Source organism: Leuciscus leuciscus, assembly GCF_965113295.1.
Source record: "Leuciscus leuciscus genome assembly, chromosome: 7".
In the NCBI taxonomy this organism is placed as follows: Eukaryota; Metazoa; Chordata; class Actinopteri; order Cypriniformes; family Leuciscidae; genus Leuciscus; species Leuciscus leuciscus.
In genome coordinates, this window is record NC_138731.1 from 8463065 (window position 1) to 8485977 (window position 22913).

The 22913-nt window shown below is 38.4% G+C and overlaps 2 protein-coding genes across 4 annotated transcripts in view; both read left to right on the forward strand.

Moving 5' to 3' along the window:
• LOC309502548 (NACHT, LRR and PYD domains-containing protein 1 homolog) overlaps window positions 1-16387 on the forward strand; it is a gene marked incomplete at its 3' end in the record, with an annotated part of 42228 nt that extends 25841 nt beyond the window's left edge. The window contains exons 4-5 of the mRNA XM_082174952.1: window positions 14492-14536; window positions 14688-16387. Coding sequence (XP_082031078.1) covers window positions 14492-14536; window positions 14688-16387 — 1745 coding nt within the window. The remainder of the gene's footprint in view (window positions 1-14491; window positions 14537-14687) is intronic.
• The window catches only part of LOC309503323 (NACHT, LRR and PYD domains-containing protein 1 homolog), a 106991-nt gene extending 87514 nt beyond the window's left edge, over window positions 1-19477 (forward strand). The window contains exons 8-11 of one of the 3 annotated variants that reach the window (XM_082176100.1): window positions 17191-17454; window positions 18360-18446; window positions 18746-18865; window positions 19065-19477. In XM_082176100.1, the coding sequence (XP_082032226.1) occupies window positions 17191-17454; window positions 18360-18446; window positions 18746-18865; window positions 19065-19083 (490 nt within the window). In that variant the 3' untranslated portion in view covers window positions 19084-19477. Of the gene's footprint in view, window positions 1-17190; window positions 17455-18359; window positions 18447-18745; window positions 18866-19008 lie in introns of all 3 variants that reach the window. The other 2 variants (XM_082176098.1, XM_082176101.1) reach the window with 2 other exon arrangements.
• The last annotated feature ends 3436 nt before the right edge of the window (window positions 19478-22913 follow it).

The following is a 22913-nucleotide window of genomic DNA, read 5'->3' on the forward strand; positions in this document are numbered from 1 at the left end:
CATCTCTTATTTCTGAAAGTGTGAATTACATAGAATAATAACAAGAAAAAATATGCTAAGTGTGACAGGCATACCTGTGCCAAGTGCCAACTGGCAAATTTGGTAACTTCAGAATAAAGATTAAGGAGTCAAAAAAATTAAAATATGACCACATTATAGTTAAATACATTTATTACCCAACAACCCAACGCCGACACACAGTCCTCGTCTTTTCCACCACTGTACTACTGTAACTGACTGGAAAACCGAAGTTTTCCCAAACTTGCTATCTTAAAGAAGCCGACGAATCCTCTAACAGGGGTCTCCAACCTTTTTTCATCTGAGAGCTACTTTTTGAAAAGGAAAGTGGCCGAGAGCTACTTATAATACAATACTTAAATCTCTTAAATAATGCCTCATAACTCTCATATTATTAACTATCAAAACTGTTTTAGACCTAAAAGAGTTTTTACGCCTAAATATGTTACCCTTAAATGCCAGAGAAAAGAACAGAATCAGAGATTATTTTTTAGTTGATCATAACTAGAGATGACACGGCATGAACATTTCATTTCATGGTTATAGTGACAAAAATGATCACGGTTATCACAGAATCCTGTTCAAAAAGTATAAATACTACACAATGAAATCAATTCACCAAGTTTTATGTCGAAAACCAGCAAATAACAAATAAAATTAGCATCAATATGCACTTTTTGCTAACATAAACATTAAAATAATAACATTAAAAATGATAGCCAGATTTTAAAAGAGTGTCTTGCAACGTTATCTACTAACATGCATCAAGTTAAAATCAATTTGCGACAAATAAGGTTTTATAAAGATAAACCTCACATATTTCAGCCTTTAAATAATTTTTTATAAAAAGAATGAGTCAAAAAAGATAAATTACTGACATTTACAATGCACATGATTAGCTTATCTTTTATCATTAATAGTAAGATTCGGTCCGATTTGCCTGTGGCGTCTGTCGTTACTATGCAACCATGCACTGCTCTCCACCAGGGGCGATTCTAGGATTTTCATTTTAGGGGGGCTCAGCCCCCAATGAGGGTATGATGTAAAAAAAAAAAAAAAAAAAAAAAGGTTAGTTTATGGTCTAATGCTCATTATTAAGTAGTTTCATTCATTCATCCAGTAACATGCATATGGCACGGTTTTATAATCACTGAGGTACCGAATGTGAGGTAGTTAGGGGGGTTTGGGGGCATGCTCCCCCGAGAAAATTTTGATTTCTCTGATCTACATATGTGCATTTTAAGATGTTTTGAAGGCCAAAAAAATTGGATGACAATAGCTTTAAAACCATGTGCGGGCAGCTGTTTTTTTCTCACCTCATCAGCATCACACTCTTTTTCTCTTTGTTTTTGTCTTGCTCTGTCTTTTCCCCTCCTAAAGCTGAGCTTTGACTGATACAGGCTTTTAATTTTTGTCTGTCAGTGAAGAAAGTAAACATAGGGTCAACTGATAGGTTGATTTATGAATCATTTTCTCAGACAAAGCTACCAGGAAAGCTAGGTAACTAAGTCCATCTACAATGAAATATAAATTATTTATTTTATTTTTTAAGCTTTTTAGCCTTTGTAATCAACAATACGGTTGGTTATTCATCAAGTCACCCCGTGAAAATCTATTTAATTTCAAATCATTTAACTAACCAGCTAAACGTGTATTAATGTAACTGTCTATTGGCAATATGATTAATCTGTTCTATATTTATTTCTATTTATTAAAAATAACAACATGAATTATCAATTTGCCACTTCTATAAATCAAGTGCTTAAAAGAAAAGCACAAATCCCTTTACTCTACTCTTACTCTAATATATGTAGGCTATACACTTCTACTGATTCATTATTACTTAATACAAAACTATATTTATTAATACAAAACCAAATAACTCCACATGATGTTTCTCTCTCAAGGCCATCTAGTGCTTTCAGACAATGATGTGTGTCTTTAATCATTTCTGTGCATGGCAGCATAATGTAATAACGAAATACAAAATAATATGTTTTAAAGTTTAAAAAGTAAATTAAAATAAATCATGATCGTTTTCTAAAGTATGTTTTCATGGGTGTTAATCGCTTCATTTTTGTTTTGTAGAAAAAAACAACTATCACACTGATAAGGGCTGAAGGTGAACGCAGCGAAACGTATTGGTATTGGAAGAGAAACCGAACCGTCCCGTGTTGCTCCCAATGCTCCAGTAACATTACATTATGTAAACTGCAATGCATAAATGACAAAGAACTGCACCGATGCAGATGTAATATCATAGCAATCTATCAATAAATGCACTCACGACACACCTCGCTCTGCTCGGCGCCCCTGCAGATTGAAAAATGCGCTAAATCCAAGCAGACTCAGATAAGGGGAGGAGCCGAAACTTGACGCAGCTTGCCGCCGTTTCAAATGAGTTTTTTTAAAGGGGACTGAAGCGATAAAAAATATATGAATCAAATATTTTTTAGGGGGGCTGGGCAGAAGTTTAGGGGGGCTGAAGCCCCCCTAAAAAGGGCCTAGTGACGCCCCTGCTCTCCACAACGACAAAGATTTCCACCACCGAAAAATGCTTGCTGTAGCTTTGCTACAAGATTTATTAACAGATAAGAGAAAATCACCTGTAATGATTGGTTGGTTCTTGTCATATGGTTTGTGGCATTCTGAAAAGTTGCGCTTGGAAAAAATGAGCGCGCTAGACGCGCGCCTATATTTGAATGTACTTGAGCGTGCAAAAGACGCGATATGTGAACGGCCCCTTGGCGAGCTACCTCAAATTAGGCCACGAGCTACTGATAGCTCGCGAGCGACATGTTGGAGACCCCCTCTTGTGGAACACCGCCACTTGCCATACTCGCTGTCGCTGCTATCTCTGACTCACAAAAAACGCCAGAGTGCCAGAGAATGTAGACGGGCTATTTATTTTGCAGGCACGTTTTTTTTTTTTCGTACCGTGTATTCTCCGTTTAAATGCATGCACCGAACCGTGACCCCCGTACCGATTCGGTTCGGTACGAGTACATGTAGCCTACCGTTCCACCCCTAATAGATAGATAGATAGATAGATAGATAGATAGATAGATAGATAGATAGATAGATAGATAGATAAAGATGTAAAATGTTTGAAATACAGTGGGTACGGAAAGTATTCAGACCCCCTTAAATTTTTCACTCTTTGTTATATTGCAGCCATTTGCTAAAATCATTTAAGTTCTTTTTTTTTCCTCATTATTGTACACACAGCACCCCATATTGACAGAAAAACACAGAATTGTTGACGTTTTTGCACATTTATTAAAAAAGAAAAACTGAAATATCACATGGTCCTAAGTATTCAGACCTTTTGCTTAGTAGAAGCACCCTTTTGATCTAATACAGCCATGAGTCTTTTAGGGAAAGATGCAACAAGTTTTTCACACCTGTATTTGGGTATCCTCTGCCATTCCTCCTTGCAGATCCTCTCCAGTTCTGTCAGGTTGGATGGTAAATGTTGGTGGACAGCCGTTTTCAGGTCTCTCCAGAGATGCTCAATTGGGTTTAAGTCAGGGCTCTGGCTGGGCCATTCAAGAACAGTCACAGAGTTGTTGTGAAGCCACTCCTTCGTTATTTTAGCTGTGTGCTTAGGGTCATTGTCTTGTTGGAAGGTGAACCTTCGGCCCAGTCTGAGGTCCAGAGCACTCTGGAGAAGGTTTTCGTCCAGGATATCCCTGTACTTGGCCGCATTCATCTTTCCCTCGATTGCAACCAGTCGTCCTGTCCCTTGTTGTAGCAAAACAATAACTAACAAAACAGCATCAAGCATAAGAGACTTCAGGATTCAAATTGTCCTTAAAAGATATTTATTTCTTGCAATAAATGTTCCCAGTCTACCCACAGTCCAGCTGCAGGCAGAGTGAGACTCAGAGCAGAGGTTGGCCAGCATTTATATAGTGTTATCTCTTGTCACCCACCACAACACAAGGAACAAAAGGGGCCCCCTTGACTCCCCTCTCCAGCACGGGAATTCTCTCACCTCTGAAGTCACACACACCCTGCAGCTGTACTAACATCAGGCACGTGCACACATATGCCTCGTTTCCACTGAGCGGTACGGTACGGTACGGAACGGTACGCATTTATTTGCGTTTCCACTATCAAAAGTTGTGAATGGTACCAAAATGCCGAACCGTACCGTACCACTTTTTAGGTACCCTTCCATTGGGGTACCTAGCACAGTGGAACGGTACTAAAAGGTGGAGCTAGACTCACTGCAGGACGTTGATTGGTTGACAGAGAATCGTCACTTGCGCGTGCTACAAGAGGAATGACAACATAAGAAGCGCCATTTTTTAATATACAGTTTAATATAATACTACTGTTATTGTATCACGAAATGTAATTTTAAGAGTTTTTCAGGCGAGAATGTAGTTGTTTAAAGCTCAAATCTGTGGTTTATTTATAAAGATGATTATTTTTTTCCCCGGTTGTGAGATCCATGCGTTCAGCGGGCGCTCATGTTTCCCGGCTGGATGTGCCTTTCCTCGGCTAGTCCTCGGCGTTCGTCGGTGACTCCGACGGTAGTGGTTAAACATAAGATATAATTCGTTTTGTGTAGACCTAACGGGCGATCTTTGGTCTCGTGAATATATAATGATTTCCCTGTCAATCGTTTTGGCTGAGGGCTAAGTTTAGTTTCATATTAACGTTATTTGTGTTTAACTTTACTTTAATGTTAGACTAGAGCGCTGCATTTGGATATTTGACTGAATTGTCTTTATTTCTTATTGTATAGCTTCTTGTACTTTACTTAAACTTTTATATAGGCTATTATTGATAAAACTGAAATTTTACAAAAAAGAAATATGGTTTCTTGTCATTTTTTATTACAAGATTATCACTGATGTTTATTGCAACATTTGTACAAATGCATATATTGCCTGGAATATGTTTATTTTATTTATTTTTTTAAACGAAAAGAGGTAACGTTAGGGTTGTGTTTTAAATTTCGTTTTGTTATAAATAGAATAACGTATAACGTGCAGTGAATAATCAATATGCGTTGCGCATTAACCACATTTGTGTATGGCAAGCCGTTTTAACTTTTATTAATTTCCAGGATATGAATTCTTGATATCAAGAATTACATTTTTGATATCAACAATTAAATTTTTTGATATCAAAAATGTAATTCTTGATATCAAGAATTACATTTTTGATATCAACAATTGAATTCTTGATATCAAAAATGTAATTCTTGATATCAACAATTGAATTCTTGATATCTGTAATTATATTTTCACTAGTGAAATGTCACCATAGGCTGCCATTCAAAATCAATTGTTGATATCAAGAATTGATTTCTTACTAGTAGAAATATAATTTTTGATATCAATAATTACATTGTTACTAGTAAAAATGTGAATTACTGATATCAATAATTCAATTGTCACTAGTGACAATGCTAATTTCTGATATCATGAATGTGATTGTTACTAGTAAGAAAGCCATTTTAGATATCTTTAGATATCAAAAATGAAATTTTTTACTAGTAACAATGTAATTATTCATATCAAAAATTATATTTCTACTAGAAAGAAATTAATTCTTGATATCAACAACTGATTTTGAATGGCGAATGGCAGCCTATGGTGACATTTCACTAGTGAAAATACAATTACAGATATCGACAATTGAATTGTTGATATCAAGAATTCATATCCTGGAAATGAATAAAAGTTAAAACGGCTTGTATATTTGCCTTGTGGCATGACATCTCGTCACACCCCTACTCATTAATATTCATAAATTCATTACCATAGCTATTCTTACCTGTAAAAATGACATTTCTAGATATCTGTAATACTATTTTTACTAGTTAAAATAGTATTTAAGATATCTGTAATTCTATTTTTACTAGTTGCAAGGGCAATTTCAGATATCAACTTGCTTTGTTGATATCAATAATTACATTGTTACTAGTAAAAATGTGAATTCCTGATATCAAGAATTATGTTGTTACTAGTAAAAATGTATATTTTAGATAGTAACAATTAAATTGCTTCTAGTAAAAAAAATTATTTTTGATATCTGAAAATGTATTTCTGATATCAATATTATTTCAGATATCTAAAATGGCTTTCTTACTAGTAACAATCACATTCATGATATCAGAAATGAACATTGTCACTAGTGAAAATGGAATTATTGATATCAAAAATGAACATTGTTACTAGTAGCAATTCAATTGTTGATATCAAGAATAGACATTTCAACTAGTGACAACTGAATTCTTGATATCAAAAATAAAGGTTTTTACTAGTAAGAATTGTATTTCTGATATGTGAAACTGGAATTTCAACTAGTAAGAAATCAATTCTTGATATCAACAATTGATTTTGAATGGCAGCCTATGGTGACATTTCACTAGTGAAAATACAATTACAGATATCAAGAATTATAGTTTTTACTAGTAGAAATTCAGTTGTTGATATCAAGAATTATCATTTTAACTAGTGAAAATGTAAATGCTGATATCAAGAATTAGCATTGTTACTAGTGGAAATGTAATTTCTGATATCAAAAATAGCCATTGTTACTAGTAGAAATCTAATTCCTGGTATCAATAACTATCATTTTAACTAGTGAAAATTTAGTTGTTGATATCAAGGATTCATATCCTGCGAATGATTAAAAGTCAAAACGGCTTGCCATATGCCTATTGCCATTCCCAGGATATAAATTGTTAATATCAAGAATTATAGTTTTTACTAGTTGAAATTCATTTGTTAATATCAAGAAAGATAGTTTTTACTAGTTAAAATTCAATTGTTGATATCAAGAATGAACATTTTTACTAGTTGAAATGTAATTCCTGATATCAAAATTTTTTATTTTTACTAGTAGAAATCTAATTCCTGACATCAAGAATTATCATTTTAACTAGTGAAAATTGAATTGTTGATATCAAGGATTCATATCCTGGAAATGAATAAAAGTTAAAACGGCTTGCCATATTTGTGTCCCTATAATGTTTAATTTATTTAAATGAAAACGAAAAGAGGCAGAGTGGTGTTTTATAACATATTTCGTTTTATTGTTGCTTAAAATGTACAGAGTAACTGAGATAACCGGAGTAGCAGAGCGAGCTGAGTGATGCTTTTAAGAACGCGCTGTACCATGTAGGAGTCGCATGGCAAGTACAAACTTTGCGTACTTGATATTGAGAAAAGCCTAATGTCGGCGCTTGTCTTCTTTTGACAAACATGTCGAGGAGCAAGAACAAGATCTGCTGTATGTCATCCATTGTAGTTTACTATGTTCTTCTTCGCGCAAAAATGACGTCGATCGAAACACCACGCCTATCAAGTAAGGGTACTGTTGGCAGTGGAAACGCTAGCCAGATCATGGTTAACAGACCCGAACCGTACCGTACTGCTCAGTGGAAACGAGGCAATAGACATCAAAGGGGGCTTGAGCACCTGCCCTTTTTATTCCTGGAGAGAATGTGCCCTTTTTTCTGGGGTGCTTTTTTTTTATTTTTGAAAAATAATATATATTCCTGTTAATAATATATATCCCAAATAAATCTACCAAATAAATAATTAATTTGACACAAAAAAATAATTTAAAAGGGAGTTTATTGATTTAAACCCGATTGTATTGCTTCCACTAAAGAAAATAGTACGCTCCGTCTCTAGGTTAGAATCCTGTGAGTCCATAGCAACGCTCTGTTTTTCATGGCAACGGTCTGTTATACTCCGCACAGCGTTCTGTTATCAAGAAATAACCTTTACAGTCTATGGAAATAACAGACCGCATTCTACATTGGAATTCAACCAAGCCAAGTAATAAAATAAGCATATATCACCACCAGGTGACATGCTTTAGTTATTTTGTTTATCCTATTTACCTGCATTGCCCTGTCAATTAGATGCAAATGTGCGCATTTCAACTAGTTGATCCCTAATTTGCACACAGAATGTCCCCAGTAATGACTTACATCAAAAGTCTTTCCCCCTGAAATTTAGAAATCTAAATAGGTGAATTTAGAAGAAATCTACAGATGCAAACAGATGGAGTATACACTCTAAAAAATGTAGTAAATCTGAGTAACTGCATCTGGTACATTAATAAATAAAACTGAGTAGAAATAAGTTAACATTAAACATTAAAAATAACAATATTTATAAATTAACTTTTTTATTTATGAGTAATTAATAAATTAGCAGATTTTGCTCTCTGTAACAAAATAGCAGCAACAGTCCTCTTCAGTTTGGAGTGAATATTTGTGTTGATTTTAAAGTGTTATGTATTCCGATAACACCAAAATAATTAAAATGATGTAGTGCCTTGTGCAAAAATAAACAAATTATTAGTAAAACACGCCCCTCTGTTTGATGCAGTTATTTAGGTTATTCTAAATATATACTTGAAACTAGTAGCATAGAAAATGTTTTCAAAACATGCACATTGCGGAATGGTTTCCTTTGCTGCTCTATAAACCTAGTGAATACTAAGTAGACCATGGTTTCTGTGTGAACTGATTAACTTTAAAATTTATTTTTTTTAAAGGAAGTCAGAGTTGCGTTAATATATATACTTTTTTGTAAAAAAAAAAAAAAAAAAAACGTAATTATGAGAAGTGCCCTTTATTTCACTTGAGCCCCTGCCCCTCAAAATTTCTGTGCACGTCCCTGACTAACATCATAAAAGAAACTCAAAATACAGACAAATGAATGTATGGCATTCATTTGTTAAATCATTGAAAAATAAAATATAGAGAAAAGAAACATTTTTTTTCTATAACAATTCCTCCTCTTTATCATTCTCTGATAAACGATTTGGTTTCATTAACCGACTGCATCTCTGGAGCTCAGCCACAGTGATCTTTGGGTTCTTCTTTACCTCTCTCACCAAGGCTCTTCTCCCCGATAGCTCAGTTTGGCCGGACCGCCAGCTCTAGGAAGGGTTCTGGTCGTCCCAAGCGTCTTCCATTTAAGGATTATGGAGGCCACTGTGCTCTTAAGAACCTTAATTGCAGCAGAATTTTTTTTGTAACCTTGGCCAGATCTGTGCCTTGCCACAATTCTGTCTCTGAGCTTTTCAGGCAGTTCCTTTGACCTCATGATTCTCATTTGCTCTGACATGCTGTCATGATTCCTGTCTTGTGTTCCCCTTGTCTTGTGTGGACTTTTGTTAATTCCTGTCCTGTGCCATGTTTTGTAGTCCTTTGTAGGTTTTCTTGTTTATTAGTCTCCCAGGTGTTTCTGATTAACCACACCCCCTTGTTATCTTGTTTTTCCTGGATTTGCCCTGGATTTCCTGTTTTGTTTCATTAAATGAAGTGCTTGCATATGGATTCTCTCTCCGCTTCATTCCTGCCTCATCGTTACAGAACGACCGACCAACAACATGAATCCAGCAGCACGGATTATGTAAGAGAATACCCGGGCACCCACACTATGCAAGCTCCAACGGCTCTAGAGGTTTCCTTGTTCCCCACCATAACACTGCAACCACTACAGGATCAGGAAACTATTGCTGCTCTCTGCTCCATCTTCCAGAATGGCCGATCCATAGAGGCAAGGCCGCCTTAATGCACGGGCTTACCTGGGCTGAAGCCCAGGGGCCTCCCAAGTTCAGGGGCCTCCCATGTTCAGGTTCATGATGAGCTGAAAAGGTCATATTGTTTTGTAACTTGTCCGATTTTGTCGCTGTATGTCGCTAGTCTCTATACTGTGAAGTCGCTTGTGGGCGTTGGTAGTGCTGTCGCTCTAATGTTATTGGTAGACTGCTCGTCTGGCCACATCTATACAAAACATATTTTAACTATATTATTTTAATTTGACTAGGAATTAGGCTCGAAAGAAACAGTATGCTGTTCGGGAGAGTGTTTTTATATTACCACACAGCAGTGTTCAGTGGATTAAATAATTTACTAGATTAACGATCGATCAATCTATAAATTAAAGTCATAAATTACTAAAACGTCATCCGAATTTGACAAATAATACATTTTCTTGTCCCTAATAGTCAACATAATGCAGGGGAAACTGTAAAATGAACTGCAGCAGTGCTAAACTTGCATCGTAAAACTACAACACTCGATCTATAAATGTATGAATGAAACTCACTGAGACTGTCGACAGTTTCTTTTCCATGCATCATTTTATTATATCCATGTTTGTGGTAAGTTACAGTCAAATCATATAAAACAGTGAAATCGCCCTTGAACTCTTCTATCTTGCAGTGCGCACTCGAGACGGTGACGGGAGCTGAGCGCCACTGAAAGGCTTCTTTCCTATTGGTTGTCGCTCGCAAAAATCGCTTCTCATTTGCATAAAGTTGAAATTTAGTTGCTGTGTGTGATTGTTAAATAAAGTGTCTTGTGTTTATGCTCAAGTGGGCTCAGTGATATGTTAATCACAATATTATGGTGTTTTCTGGCTCAAAGAAGGAAAACTCACTGTTGTAGGTCTCGAAAGAAACTAATGCATTTTGTGATGTAGATTACCTAGATATTACACTTTTTTTAAAATGAGACTCTATAAATCGAGTGGATGGGGGGCCTACAAAACCTCTCAGCCCCGGGGCCTAACATTAGGTTAAGGCGGCTCTGCATAGAGGTCTATGTGGAGGAGTTTTTGGCTCTTAGCCATCTGGTTCCATGGAGCGATACACGCATGATTGAATGTTTCTGGGGCGGGCTGGACGACTACATCGCCGAATTGATGCCGGAAGGAGGTCCCGGCTGGAATCTGGCACAGTTCATTAACTTCGCCTTGCTACTGTGCGGCTCTCCTCTCACTGTGAGCGAGGTCGGGGTCGCTCACCTCGTCAGCCCAGCTAAACCCACTCATTCCGTCAGCCCAGTCAAGCCCACTGAACAGGAGCTCCGTAACCGCCCCGGACCTGGCGCTGGGATCTTCTGGCCCAGAGCACGTAAGTGGGTTTCGAACAGCGCCGATCTGTCATCCAAGATGTTTGATCCTTCCCTTATGTCTGTCAGAGGGGCTCTCAAGTATGCTGCTTCTGCCAAACCCATTTAGCATGTCTGCCTAGCCGAGCCAGCGTCTATCATCTGCCCAGCCGAGCCAGCACATACGTTCTGCCCAGTCGAGCCAGCGCATATCGTCGGTCCAGCCGAGTCTGCACTTCACGCCAGTCCAGCCGAGTCTGCACTTCACGCCAGTCCAGCCGAGTCTGCACTTCACGCCAGTCCTGCACTTCACGCCAGTCCAGCCGAACCTGCACACGTCACTTCTGCTGATCCAGAGACTGTTCACGTCGCTTCTGCTGATCCAGAGACTGTTCACGTCACTTCTGCTGATCCAGAGACTGTTCACGTCACTTCTGCTGATCCAGAGACTGTTCACGTCGCTTCTGCTGATCCAGAGACTGTTCACGTCGCTTCTGCTGATCCAGAGACTGTTCACGTCGCTTCTGCTGATCCAGAGACTGTTCACGTCGCTTCTGCTGATCCAGACACTGTTCACGTCACTTCTGCTGATCCAGAGCTTCACGTCAGTCCTGCCGAGCCAGAGCCAGAGCTTCACGTCAGTCCTGCCGAGCCAGAGCCAGAGCTTCACGTCAGTCCTGCCGAGCCAGAGCCAGAGCCAGAGCTTCACGTCAGTCCTGCCGAGCCAGAGCCAGAGACTGTTCACGCCACGTCTGCCCAGCCAGAGACTGTCCATCAGTGACTGCGACACTGGCCATTATGGCCACAGCCATGTGGTGTGTGTGGGCTGCGCACACACTTGAGCCGGTGGTGTCTGAGCCGGTGTTGTCTGCTCCTAAGCCTGATCCGGTGTCTGTTCCAGTTCCTGAGCTGATGTCTGTTCCAGTTCCCGAGCCGGTGTCTGTTCCTGTTCCTGAGCCGGTGTCTGTTCCAGTTCCTGGGCTGGTGTCTGTTCCTGTGCCATGGCCGCCCGAAGGTTCGTCTCCGCCGTGGCCGCCCGAAGGGTCTTCGCCGCCCTGGCCGCCCAAAGGGTCGTCTCCGCCGTGGCCGCCCGAAGGGTCTTCACCGCCCTGGCCACCCGAAGGGTCGTCTCCGCCCTGGCCGCCCGATGGGTTGTCTCCTCCCTGGCCACATGAAGGGTCGTCTCCGCCTCGGTCGTCTGCACTGCCTGCTCCGCCCTGGCCTACTGTCCTGCTGCAGAATCCAGGCCCTCTTCCGCTCCACGGGCCTGGCCCTCCATCCCGCCCCCGGGTTCGCCTCCGCTTCACCACCCTCCTGGACTTTTGCTGAGGAGCGTCCACGGGCCTGGCCCTCCATCCCGCCCCCGGGTCCGCCTCCACTTCACCACCCTCCTGGACTTTTGCTGAGGATCGTCTGGAATCCGCTCATTAAGTGGGGGGATACGTCATGATTCCTGTCTTGTGTTCCCCTTGTCTTGTGTGGACTTTTGTTAATTCCTGTCCTGTGCCATGTTTTGTAGTCCTTTGTAGGTTTTCTTGTTTATTAGTCTCCCAGGTGTTTCTGATTAACCACACCCCCTTGTTATCTTGTTTAGCTTGTTTGCCTGTGTATTTAAACCTCTGTTCTTCAGTTGTTGGGTGTCGGTCGTTGTTTGCTGTAGCTGTTTCCATGTTCCTGTCCTGAGTTCCGTGGTCCGTTGTTTGCCCTGGATTTCCTGTTTTGTTTCATTAAATTAAGTGCTTGCATATGGATTCTCTCTCCGCTTTATTCCTGCCTCATCGTTACACATGCACTGTGAGCTGTAAGGTCTTATATAGTCAGGTGTGTGGCTTTCCTAATCAAGTCCAATCAGTATAATCAAACACAGCTGGACTCAAATGAAGGTGTAGAACCATCTCAAGGATGATCAGAAGAAATGGACAGCACCTGAGTTAAATATATGAGTGTCACAGCAAAGGGTCTGAATACTTAGGACCATGTGATATTTCAGTTTTTCTTTTTTTAATAAATGTGCAAAAATGTCAACAATTCTGTGTTTTTCTGTCAATACGGGGTGCTGTGTGTACAATAATGAGGAAAAAAAATGAACTTAAATGATTTTAGCAAATGGCTGTGTAGCCCACATAAACTGCACAGGGCCAAAGTAAGGCTATGTTCATACTTAGCGTCTTTTTTGACAAGAAAAAGTTGACAACGGCGTTTTTTTAGCAAAAAAAAAAAAACGCTGGCAGCGTTCGGTTACAAATAGCAGCCGAGCGCGTCTTTTGTTGCTATAACAACAGCTGCAACAGTAGCCTAGTGCTGTGTGATGCAAAAAATGTCGAGAAAGAGAAAGTTGGCTCTTGCGTTGGCTTTTGAAGTTACCGGTGAGGAGAATGTCGGTTCACAAAGACGTTTGTGGGTGCACGACAGACAGTTGTTCTTGTTGTTATGGAAACGACAGGTCTCGCTACTCGCATTGGTCAGCTGTCAAAAAGGCGCTTGACGTAGGGCGTTCTTTTCAGAAAAGTTGAACTTTTTTCAACTTAAAAAGACGCTCTGAGCTGCAGAAAAAGACGCCGCCGGTGGCGTCTAAAAAAGCGCTCAGGACTTTTTTGAAAAAACTGTTTACTCCATAGGGTTATAATGTAGAACAGACGCTGGCAGTTTGAAAAAAGACGCCAAGTGTGAACATATCCTTATTGCTGTTTTTCTCCATTCCCCTAGATGGCGCTGCTTCATGTTTATTGGCTGAGCCACTCGGTTGTGTAGCTAAAGAAGATGAGCAATCTTTTTATTTTTTTATTTTTTTTACCCTCTCGTCAAGTGCATCGTGAGATGAAGACAGTGAGATAAATATAGTGAAGCAGACCACTTAATACACAGGAGAAAACATTTTTATGTTTTATAATCTTGTAAGAGTGGCAAGAAGCCTTAGTTATTGTAAACTGCCGTTTACACTTTAGTTTTTTTCTTTGGATGAGTTTAAGAATCTCCGATTGTTTTTTTTGTTGTGCATATTTTGCCACTGTTGAGAGAGTGATTCTACGGCGAGCCAGTGATTCAGCGGATCAGACATTTTTGGATACATCATACAGATAAGATTTATGAGATCTCCAACGTTATCACACACTGCCCGGGTAGTGATTTGAAATAAGGCCTTATATTCAACAAACCACACAGGAACTGAATTGAAACTCAACTGAGTTGAACATTGAACTAATTGACCGGACTGATTTTTTTTCTTTCACTGACTGACTATTTTTTGGGGGAGAATTTGTTATTGTTTTTTTTCTAATTGATTTCACAATCCATGTGGAATGTAAAATAAATGTTTTGATTTTGCGTTTGTTATTCAAACAGTGGTCGTAGCCAATTTATTTCAAGAGCCGAACCTAATTCTGATTTCTAATGCTTGAATATCATTAATATAGGTTATTGTGATATTCTCATTGGTGCCTTAAGTTGCGATAGTTACAGCTGTAATATAACAAAGAGTGAAAAATTTAAGGGGGTCTGAATACTTTCAATACCGACTGTATGTGAAATGCCGTAATCAATATATCAATTAATAAATCAATTAATGTATCAAGTGTGTCTAATGTTCTTCAGGCTCCAGAGGACATCACACACACTCTGAAAAAACACATTCCTCAGGTGACTGATGAGTTTTATAATAATATGTTTTAAATATTGCACTCCATTGATCTCGTAATTTAGTTGGTATTTGCCTGCTCTGGAATTTCTTACTGTATTAGAATCAGAAAAAAAAAAAAAAACTTACTCTTTGAACTGACCTTTTCTACAGAAATCAGCCCAGTGATTCACAAATATATGAAGCTGATCTGCAGCGAGTATCAGTATGTGACTGAGTATAACTCACTGCCTGGTGAACATATGCTGCTGTCTGAGCGCTTCACACAACCTCTGATCCTTCAGAAACATAGAGATCGAATAGAGCGAGAAAAAGAGATCTGCTCCAGTGGAGAGAGCTTCCAGCAGGTCCTCAGCTCCAGGAGCAGTGGAGACTCTGTCCATCTCAGCTCTCTGTTCAACCCAGATGACCACGGGGTCAGCCCTAGTTCTGTGATACTGCAGGGAAATTCTGGAAACGGGAAATCTTTCACTGTGCAGAAGATCATGCTGGACTGGGCATCTGGTGACTTCTACAAAGGGAGGTTTGATATTGTGTTCCATTTAAAGTGTAAAGAAATAAATCGCATTCCTGGCGAGAAGAGTTTGGTGGAGATCTTGAGCTGTTGTTGTAGTTTAACATCACATGAGATCTCACAGATTTTACAGCAGTCGCCAGAGAAGGTGCTTTTCGTCCTTGATGGATTTGATGAGCTGAAACTCACACAGGACATTAATGACACGTCAGCACACACTGATCTGCTTCAGAAAGCCCCACCTGTGGACACTCTTTGTGCCCTGCTGAGGGGTCGAATCCTGCCAGAGTCTCTCCTGCTGGTCTCCTCCAGATCTACAGCTACGGACACACTCAGTAAAATGCTCAAAGGACCTCAGCGTTTCTCTGAGATTGTGGGATTTTCAGAAAAGGGGATGGAGGAGTACTTCCAGAAGTTTTTTCAAAATGAGGAACTTTCCAGGGAGGCTTATGCATATGTGAAGGCAAATGAAACCCTCATCACTGCCTGCTCAATCCCTGTCGTCTGCTGGATCATCTGCACAACTATCCAGGAGAGATTCACATCTGGTGCAGGTGCGACAAGCGGACTGGAAACCACCACCTCCATCTACGTGGACTTTGTGTGCACTCTTCTGGAGCATCACTGCCAGGGTTTGAGTCAGTCCGTCCCGACCCTGCTGAGGAGTCTGGGTCAGCTGGCAGAGAGAGTGATGCAGGAACAGCAAGTCCTGCTGGATGAGAAAAGTGTGAATGTAACCATTTCAGACCCTGCTGGAAATCCATTCTTGTGCAAGTTCCTGTTTAAGAGAAGAATCCACCAGGAGACAATGTTCAGTTTCATGCATCTCAGCTTTCAGGAGTTCTTCACTGCTCTGTACTATGTCCTTCTGGATGAAGAAGAGTCCCAGAGGAAACTTACAAGGTCACTTTTAATGGATAGTTTCTCAAAACAACGTTTACCAGCTGTGGTGCAATTTGTATTTGGTTTGTTGAATAAGGATGTGAGACTCACACTTAAAAAATATGGTCTGTTCATTCGTCCAAAAACACAGGCTCATCTGAAATGGATTTTGAAAGAGGTTAAAGGTGATTTTTACGGAGAAAATTATTCGGAAGCAGAATGTTTTTTTCTTCACTGTCTCTATGAACTTCATGAAGAAGACTTTGTGAAAGAAGAAATGGAATCCTGGACATATATTAATCGACATACTACATTCCTCAGTAGAACAGACGTCTGTGCCCTGCTGTACTGCTCTCAGTGCTGTCAGAGCTTTGAAGAAATTTCTGAATTAAGTTTAGCATCGGAAGATTTGTCTATTATTTTGCCTGAACTTCACAAGTTTAAAAGAGCAAGGTAAATACGTTGGTCTAAAACAGATATTTGGTGGTTGTAATTAATATCTAATCTCTAATTTGCTATTGCAAGTTAAACTTAATTAATCTGTACAGTAATGTTCTGTATTTGATTTTGAAGCTTGACTATAATGGATCCATCAGACTCTGATCTCGGTGAACTGATCTACGCTCTCGCGAGAGGACAGACCCTGAGCTCACAGCAGTAATGTTTTAATATATATTTTATACATTTGATGTGTTTTATGCACATGTGCTATCATCCTTTAATGTGCTTTCACATGAACTTTAAGTTCATGTATATTTTTTCTGTGCTTTGATTTGCAGTGTTTATGTAGACATGAAGTATAGGGATTATACTGCCCTGTCACTTGAGCTGTCATTCATCAAAGAGCCGTCCAGGTGAAGAACAAGTGATTTTTATATTTTCATCAAATCGTTTTTTCTCATGCTAAACAGAAATAATTCTATGATTAATATGTTTTGTATAACCAATTATATCATCATCTTTTTCTCCCGTTTATCTGGCATACTTGGTCTCCGCAATCAAATAGATTATAATTCTAATAGTAATAATGCAACTAAATTGGTCACCCAAAACTGTTAAAAAAATAAGTATTTCTCAAAAATAAAAATATTTTTTTTTACTATTGCTAATGATGCAAATATTGTCTGGTGCCCAACAAACCACCAATTAATAATACTTTTTTTTTTTTTTTTATCACAAAAAGATATTCTAAGCAAGAAATTATTGACTCATAGACAAAACAACAACTTGAATATTTTTTTTAATTCTTTTTTTTAATAGTATCTGCATAATGATTCAACTGCGTCACCATCCGGATTTGCGATCATTCAGTCTCACCTTTCCACACTCAACATCGATAATCAACATCGACTGGACCAGACTTTTTCAGATAATTCACGGAAGGGATTCAGAAGCATTACTGCCATTTCTCTCTTCCTTCTCTAACCTGAAAAAGATGGATATGAGCGTGAGGTGTCTAACTGAGATGTGGTCTGTTCAGACCCTCCAGATGACCCAGAACTGCCCCAGTCTAACCAAACTCACGTGAGAAACATCTGGAATCACCTCTGTCCTGTTTCTATGTGAATTTGTCTGTTGATAAGAACTGAATATCTAATATTCAAAGGGAAATCCTGTCATCATTTACTCGCCCTCATGTTGTTCCAAACCTGTTTTCCTCTGAGGAACACAAAATAAAGTTATTTTAAAGAATGCTTGTGTAACACACAGTTTCAGATCCCATGGACTTCCATTGTTTGGACAAGAAATGCAATGAATCTAAACTGTTTTATTACCAGCATTATTTAAAATATCTTCTTCTGTGTTCTGCAGAAGAAAGAAAGACAAAGTAAACAATTTTTAGTGAACTACCCTTTTAAAACATTAAAAGGCTATGAATTAATGACACTGATCACACACACACACACACACACACCTTTGAGGAATTGAAAACCTTTTTTCTTATTATTATATTAACATATTATTATTATTATTATTATTTTATTCATTTATTTTATTTTATTATTTATATGTATTTATTTATTTATTTATTTATTTAGGCAGTTTAGCAATTTTGCAATGCTCTTACAAAGCAAATGAAACCTCCCATCTGTAGTTCATGGCCTTCATCAATTTAAACTGTTATGGAATTGTTTAAATGAATGTGCAAAAAGCATTTACATTTAGTCATTTAGCAGATTATTTTGTCCAAAGCAACTTACAATTTAGGACTAAAGTAAGCGAGTCATCGTGAAGAGGCAAAAATAACGCAAGAAGTAATCAAAATACAAAGTAGCTTTTTTCTTTTGTGAGGTTCTTTTTATGAGGTTAAGTGCTCACGGAAGAGATGAGTTTTCAGTTGTCTTTTGAATGTTGTCAAATGTGCAAATGTGAATAATGGCATTATCAATCTTAATCATTTTATCTATATAATGTGTTTCCACATCTAGGGTAGATGCTGGCTTATTCCTGAAGGATGGAATCAAGATCTTGCAGAGCTCAAACACAAGACCAAGTTGTATGATTACATTTGTGGGGTTTGTATTGGTTTATCATTATATAGATTACAAACTTTAAAAAGGAGACACAAACACCATAAAAGAACGACTTTTGAGGCATATTCCATGTTTTCTGAAGTCACATAATACCTTTTTATAAGGAACAAACCAAAAGAATTTTGTTTCATAAATTAAGTTTTCTTTACATCCACCCTAGATCTCGTACATCATTAACAATTCAATAACAAAATTATTGTTATAACAATAATTAAAAGCAAATATCAGGTTTGTTAAAGACTCTGTAACGATGCTGTGCTTTGTGCTTTCTGATTATGAAGGTACATATGCAATAAACCATCTCAAAAATGCGCAGATAATCGTGATACTCGGTCTCGCTGCAACCAGACGGTGATGATTCTTCTGAATGATAAGGACTTTTCCATGGAGCCTTTCAGAAAGTGAGTTAAGACTGAGATTAACACTAACAAATGCACCAATAAAAAAATTGATCTGTAATATGACACGAGCCAGTATTATTTTCTTATGATTTATACAATTTCAGTTTGAACATTGCATACTAAATGTTGATCCTATCCCACAGGTCAGCTTGTTCATATTTCTCTGTCATGATTTATCTCTTGTCTCTCTATTTCTAAGCCCCTTGTTTTGGGATTAATGATACAGCATTACAGCTTGGAGAAAACTGCAAAAGCAGCATCTTTACCTGGAGCTGTGGAAGTGAATAAAGACACCAAACAACTCTAAACTCATTTACATGCATTGTAATCATAATAGCTGTGTGTCAATTTGTTTGTATATTGTTTTTCTAAGCAGCTTTACAGAGTTTTACGATGTTGATGCTTTGTCTAAATGTAATACTTTAGAGCAGAATGATTTTTTAGAATGTATGGTTTATTTGCATTTGAGATTTGCTTCATATAGATCATGTGACAGTGATTGTATTAAATTAAATTGTATATAGTTGTTGGGGTTGTTCATTTATGCTGCGATTATAAATCTGTAAGGTTTTGTACAATTTATAACATTTTGGTGTATACTGCCGATTTGATAATTGATGATTACTGCTAACACACACACACACACACACACACACACACACACACACACACACACACACACGTGTGTGTGTGTGTGTGTGTGTGTGTGTGTGTGTGTGTGTGTGTGTGTTAGCAGTAATAAACATCAGTTTAAGAAATATATACATAATACATAATACTAAAAGTCTTTAGTCCCCCAATGTGCCAGATAAAGATGACTGTGGCAAGGAATGAAAAACTAAATCCTTAAATTTTTTGATTGCTGGAATGTTAAGCTTCTCATTGATGTGTTTGGTGTAATCTTATGTCTTCTATAAATGTAATGGTTTTATATAGTTTGTCGGCTGAGAGACGAAAAGTCTGTATTATTCCTCCATGTGTAAAAATAAAATATGAAAAAAAATAAAAATAACTCTGAGTGGTAAGGACAGTTAAATTTGTTAATGAATTAAAACCCCTCATTTACTTGCAGATGTGAGTCTAGAAATGCCCCATTCAGACAACAGCCTACAGTAGCATATTGAGTATAAACTCTTAGTAGTATCATGGGCTCATTACTCAAAAATGTAATACTACTCATTATTGATAAAAAATCGTGATATCGCACACCCCTATATGGAAATGTATTATGTAATATGTCACATTATATTTTGCAGTATATCTCTTGTTGCAACTTGACCATGTCAGAACAGGCAGTCATCAGTCTTCCCCTTTCCTTGCTGAGGTCATTTAGAAGGTTTCTAAATCGAAGGATCCAAGCCACGCCTTTATTCAGTCGAATCCATGAAGAGTAGTAATTAAAGTATGGTGTAAAATCATAATCTTGATGAACTTGTACAGTATTCACCTTTAATTACATCAGTAGGCTCTATTGGCCACTTATCTTGTGAAGAACAAGAAATGGAGGACCAGAAAGCAATACCTGTTTTTTCAAGAATAAATCCACCTTTAAACCTCTGGATGCTAGCTCAGCTGGATTGTTGAATTAATTTACCTCCATTGTGTGACATCAGAAACTTTCTGAATTTCAGCAACTCTGTTTGCTATAAAGCATTTGAATCTTGAAGTCCCTTTTCTAATGTACTTAAGCACTAATGTGCTGTCTGTTCAAAAAACAGAATCCTGAAATTGCATCTTCAGCTCCTTCTTCCACAACGTTTCCATGTGTAGCGGGACCTATGAGGGACACACAAGAGCATGGTTTTCGAAAGGAGGGCAGTGACGTGGATACCAAAAAATACAAAAGCTTTATTGAAGTAGTCAAAAACAATCTTAAAAGACAACATTAAAAGACTGGGTCAACATTCATCATTCAACATTCACAACTCTAACGAAACCAAAAAGGCCGAGGCCGAGGCTTAACAATGGCAGGTATTTAACAAGAGCACAAGGCTCCTATAATCACTCTTACCACCCTGTGCACAGGTATCAACACACGCACTCCAATAAGGTCAAACATGAATGCACAGCACTCCGTGACAAAACCTCCACCACCGCACGTGAGGGCGTACTAGCGGCCTGCCTTGAAGCCTCGGCTCCTGTAAAGAAAGCAAAATTATCACACTGATCTCAACATACAACAGGGACAAATTACAAAAAAACTAATAATAACATTTAAATTAATAAACCAGAAAATAATGAAAACAATACTACAATGATGACGTTCAGGATTGGCACCAAAGCTGGGTGTATGTTCACCTCACCATTCTGAATCACACAAGAACACTCACCAGCGGACTTGTTAAATCTGGACCAGAAGATGTTCATTCAATGATGTTCCTTGGTTGGATGCTCCGCAATCAAACACAACTCTTTTGATATACACCATGGTGTGGGATGTACCATAAGCAGCATCCATCGAAGCCTTTCCAGTTCAGCTGTGGGAACCTTTTCAGCATGACCTTTAGCGATGACACTCTCCATAAGGAAGTATAATCAGCATGAAAAGAAGTGTTTCTTCTATGCCTTCTTTGGAGATTCAGAGCACATTGTTCTAAGATCACTCTATTCGTCGGCATGACTACCTTTTTTTTTTTAAGTGGAAGACCAATGTAATAATGCCAATTGATCAGTTTGTGACACAAAATCCATAAAATGATGATCTTCCCTTGACAATCCTTGCTGTTCCTCTTAAACACATTAAGGAAAGTCCGCCCTTTAACTGTTGCTCCCACATCACAGCCAGTTTTATAACAGTGGTCCTATTAAGTCATGCGAGGATGGTCCTCAACAGCATTCTCTTCATGTTTTTTAACTAGACCATTAACTGCCCTCCCAAACATGGTCTTTATAGCATATGGGCCATTGTCTTGACTGCAAATAATCTGAGGTTAGAAAATAGTAGGTACTGGGCTGAACTCTTGGACAAGAACGGGCACTCGGCTGAACTCTGGGACACTGGGCTCTGATCAGGGGCTGAAGCCGTCACTGGGCTCAAAATCAGAAGTTGACTGATACATTTATTGATCAGAGAAAATTAATCACCCTCATATATCTGTACCATTTTGCTTTGCTACTGTATATTCAGTAAAGACCAAATTTGGGTTGTGCATGTACGATACATTTTTCTACATGCCACTTAATTTACTGCATACCAATAGTGTAATCTGTAACCATGTGTCACAAAAGCTCTCTATAGAGGTTTAAAATCTTGAGATATGCAATGGCTTACACTAATAACTATCTAACATCATTCCAAGCAGCTAGTCCCATTTGCAGTGTCCATTGCCAGCCCAGCAACATAAGAACTTGAAATAAAAGATGAAAATCTCCGGTTTTATTCCTTGGTTTCCGATTTACAAAAGAGAATGTGAGCTGACTAATACACTTATTCTAGTTGCTAATAAAATAAAAGATTCCTAATAGAAGTAGCTAGAAGTTAGCAGTTATCTGGTAAGAAAACCGTTCGCTTCCACAGCTCTCAAGATCTGAATCACATAATGAGAATCAATGTAATGTAGCCGGAGTTGCCTGTTCTTAAAGAGGCAGTACACTATTTTACCAATATGTACCAAATCCTATAAACACATGAATTCTAGTATGCTTTTAACCTTTTAAGTATTATTTAACATTTTAACCATTACATGAACTTCTAAATGAAATTATTTACCTTTTTAACTTTAATTCTTATTCACATTACTATGAATTGTACTTTGGCCTCTACATACCCGGCCCCTAATTGCCTTCTATCCTTGAAGCAATTACAGCTTTAAATGTCTTTCTTTTGAGTAAAACTCAGTAACATTCCTTCTCATACTGCTTCCTGAAGTAAGCAGAGTTTAGTTATCGGCCTCTCAAGTTCATTCGTCTTTGTCTTGACTCGAACTTTGCGGACCACTCCATGCTCGTCCTACATAGTCTTAACGATTCTTCCCATCAGCCATGATCCCCTGGGGGCTGATTCGTCGACAATCAAGACTACATCTCCCGGGATGAAGTTCCATGATGG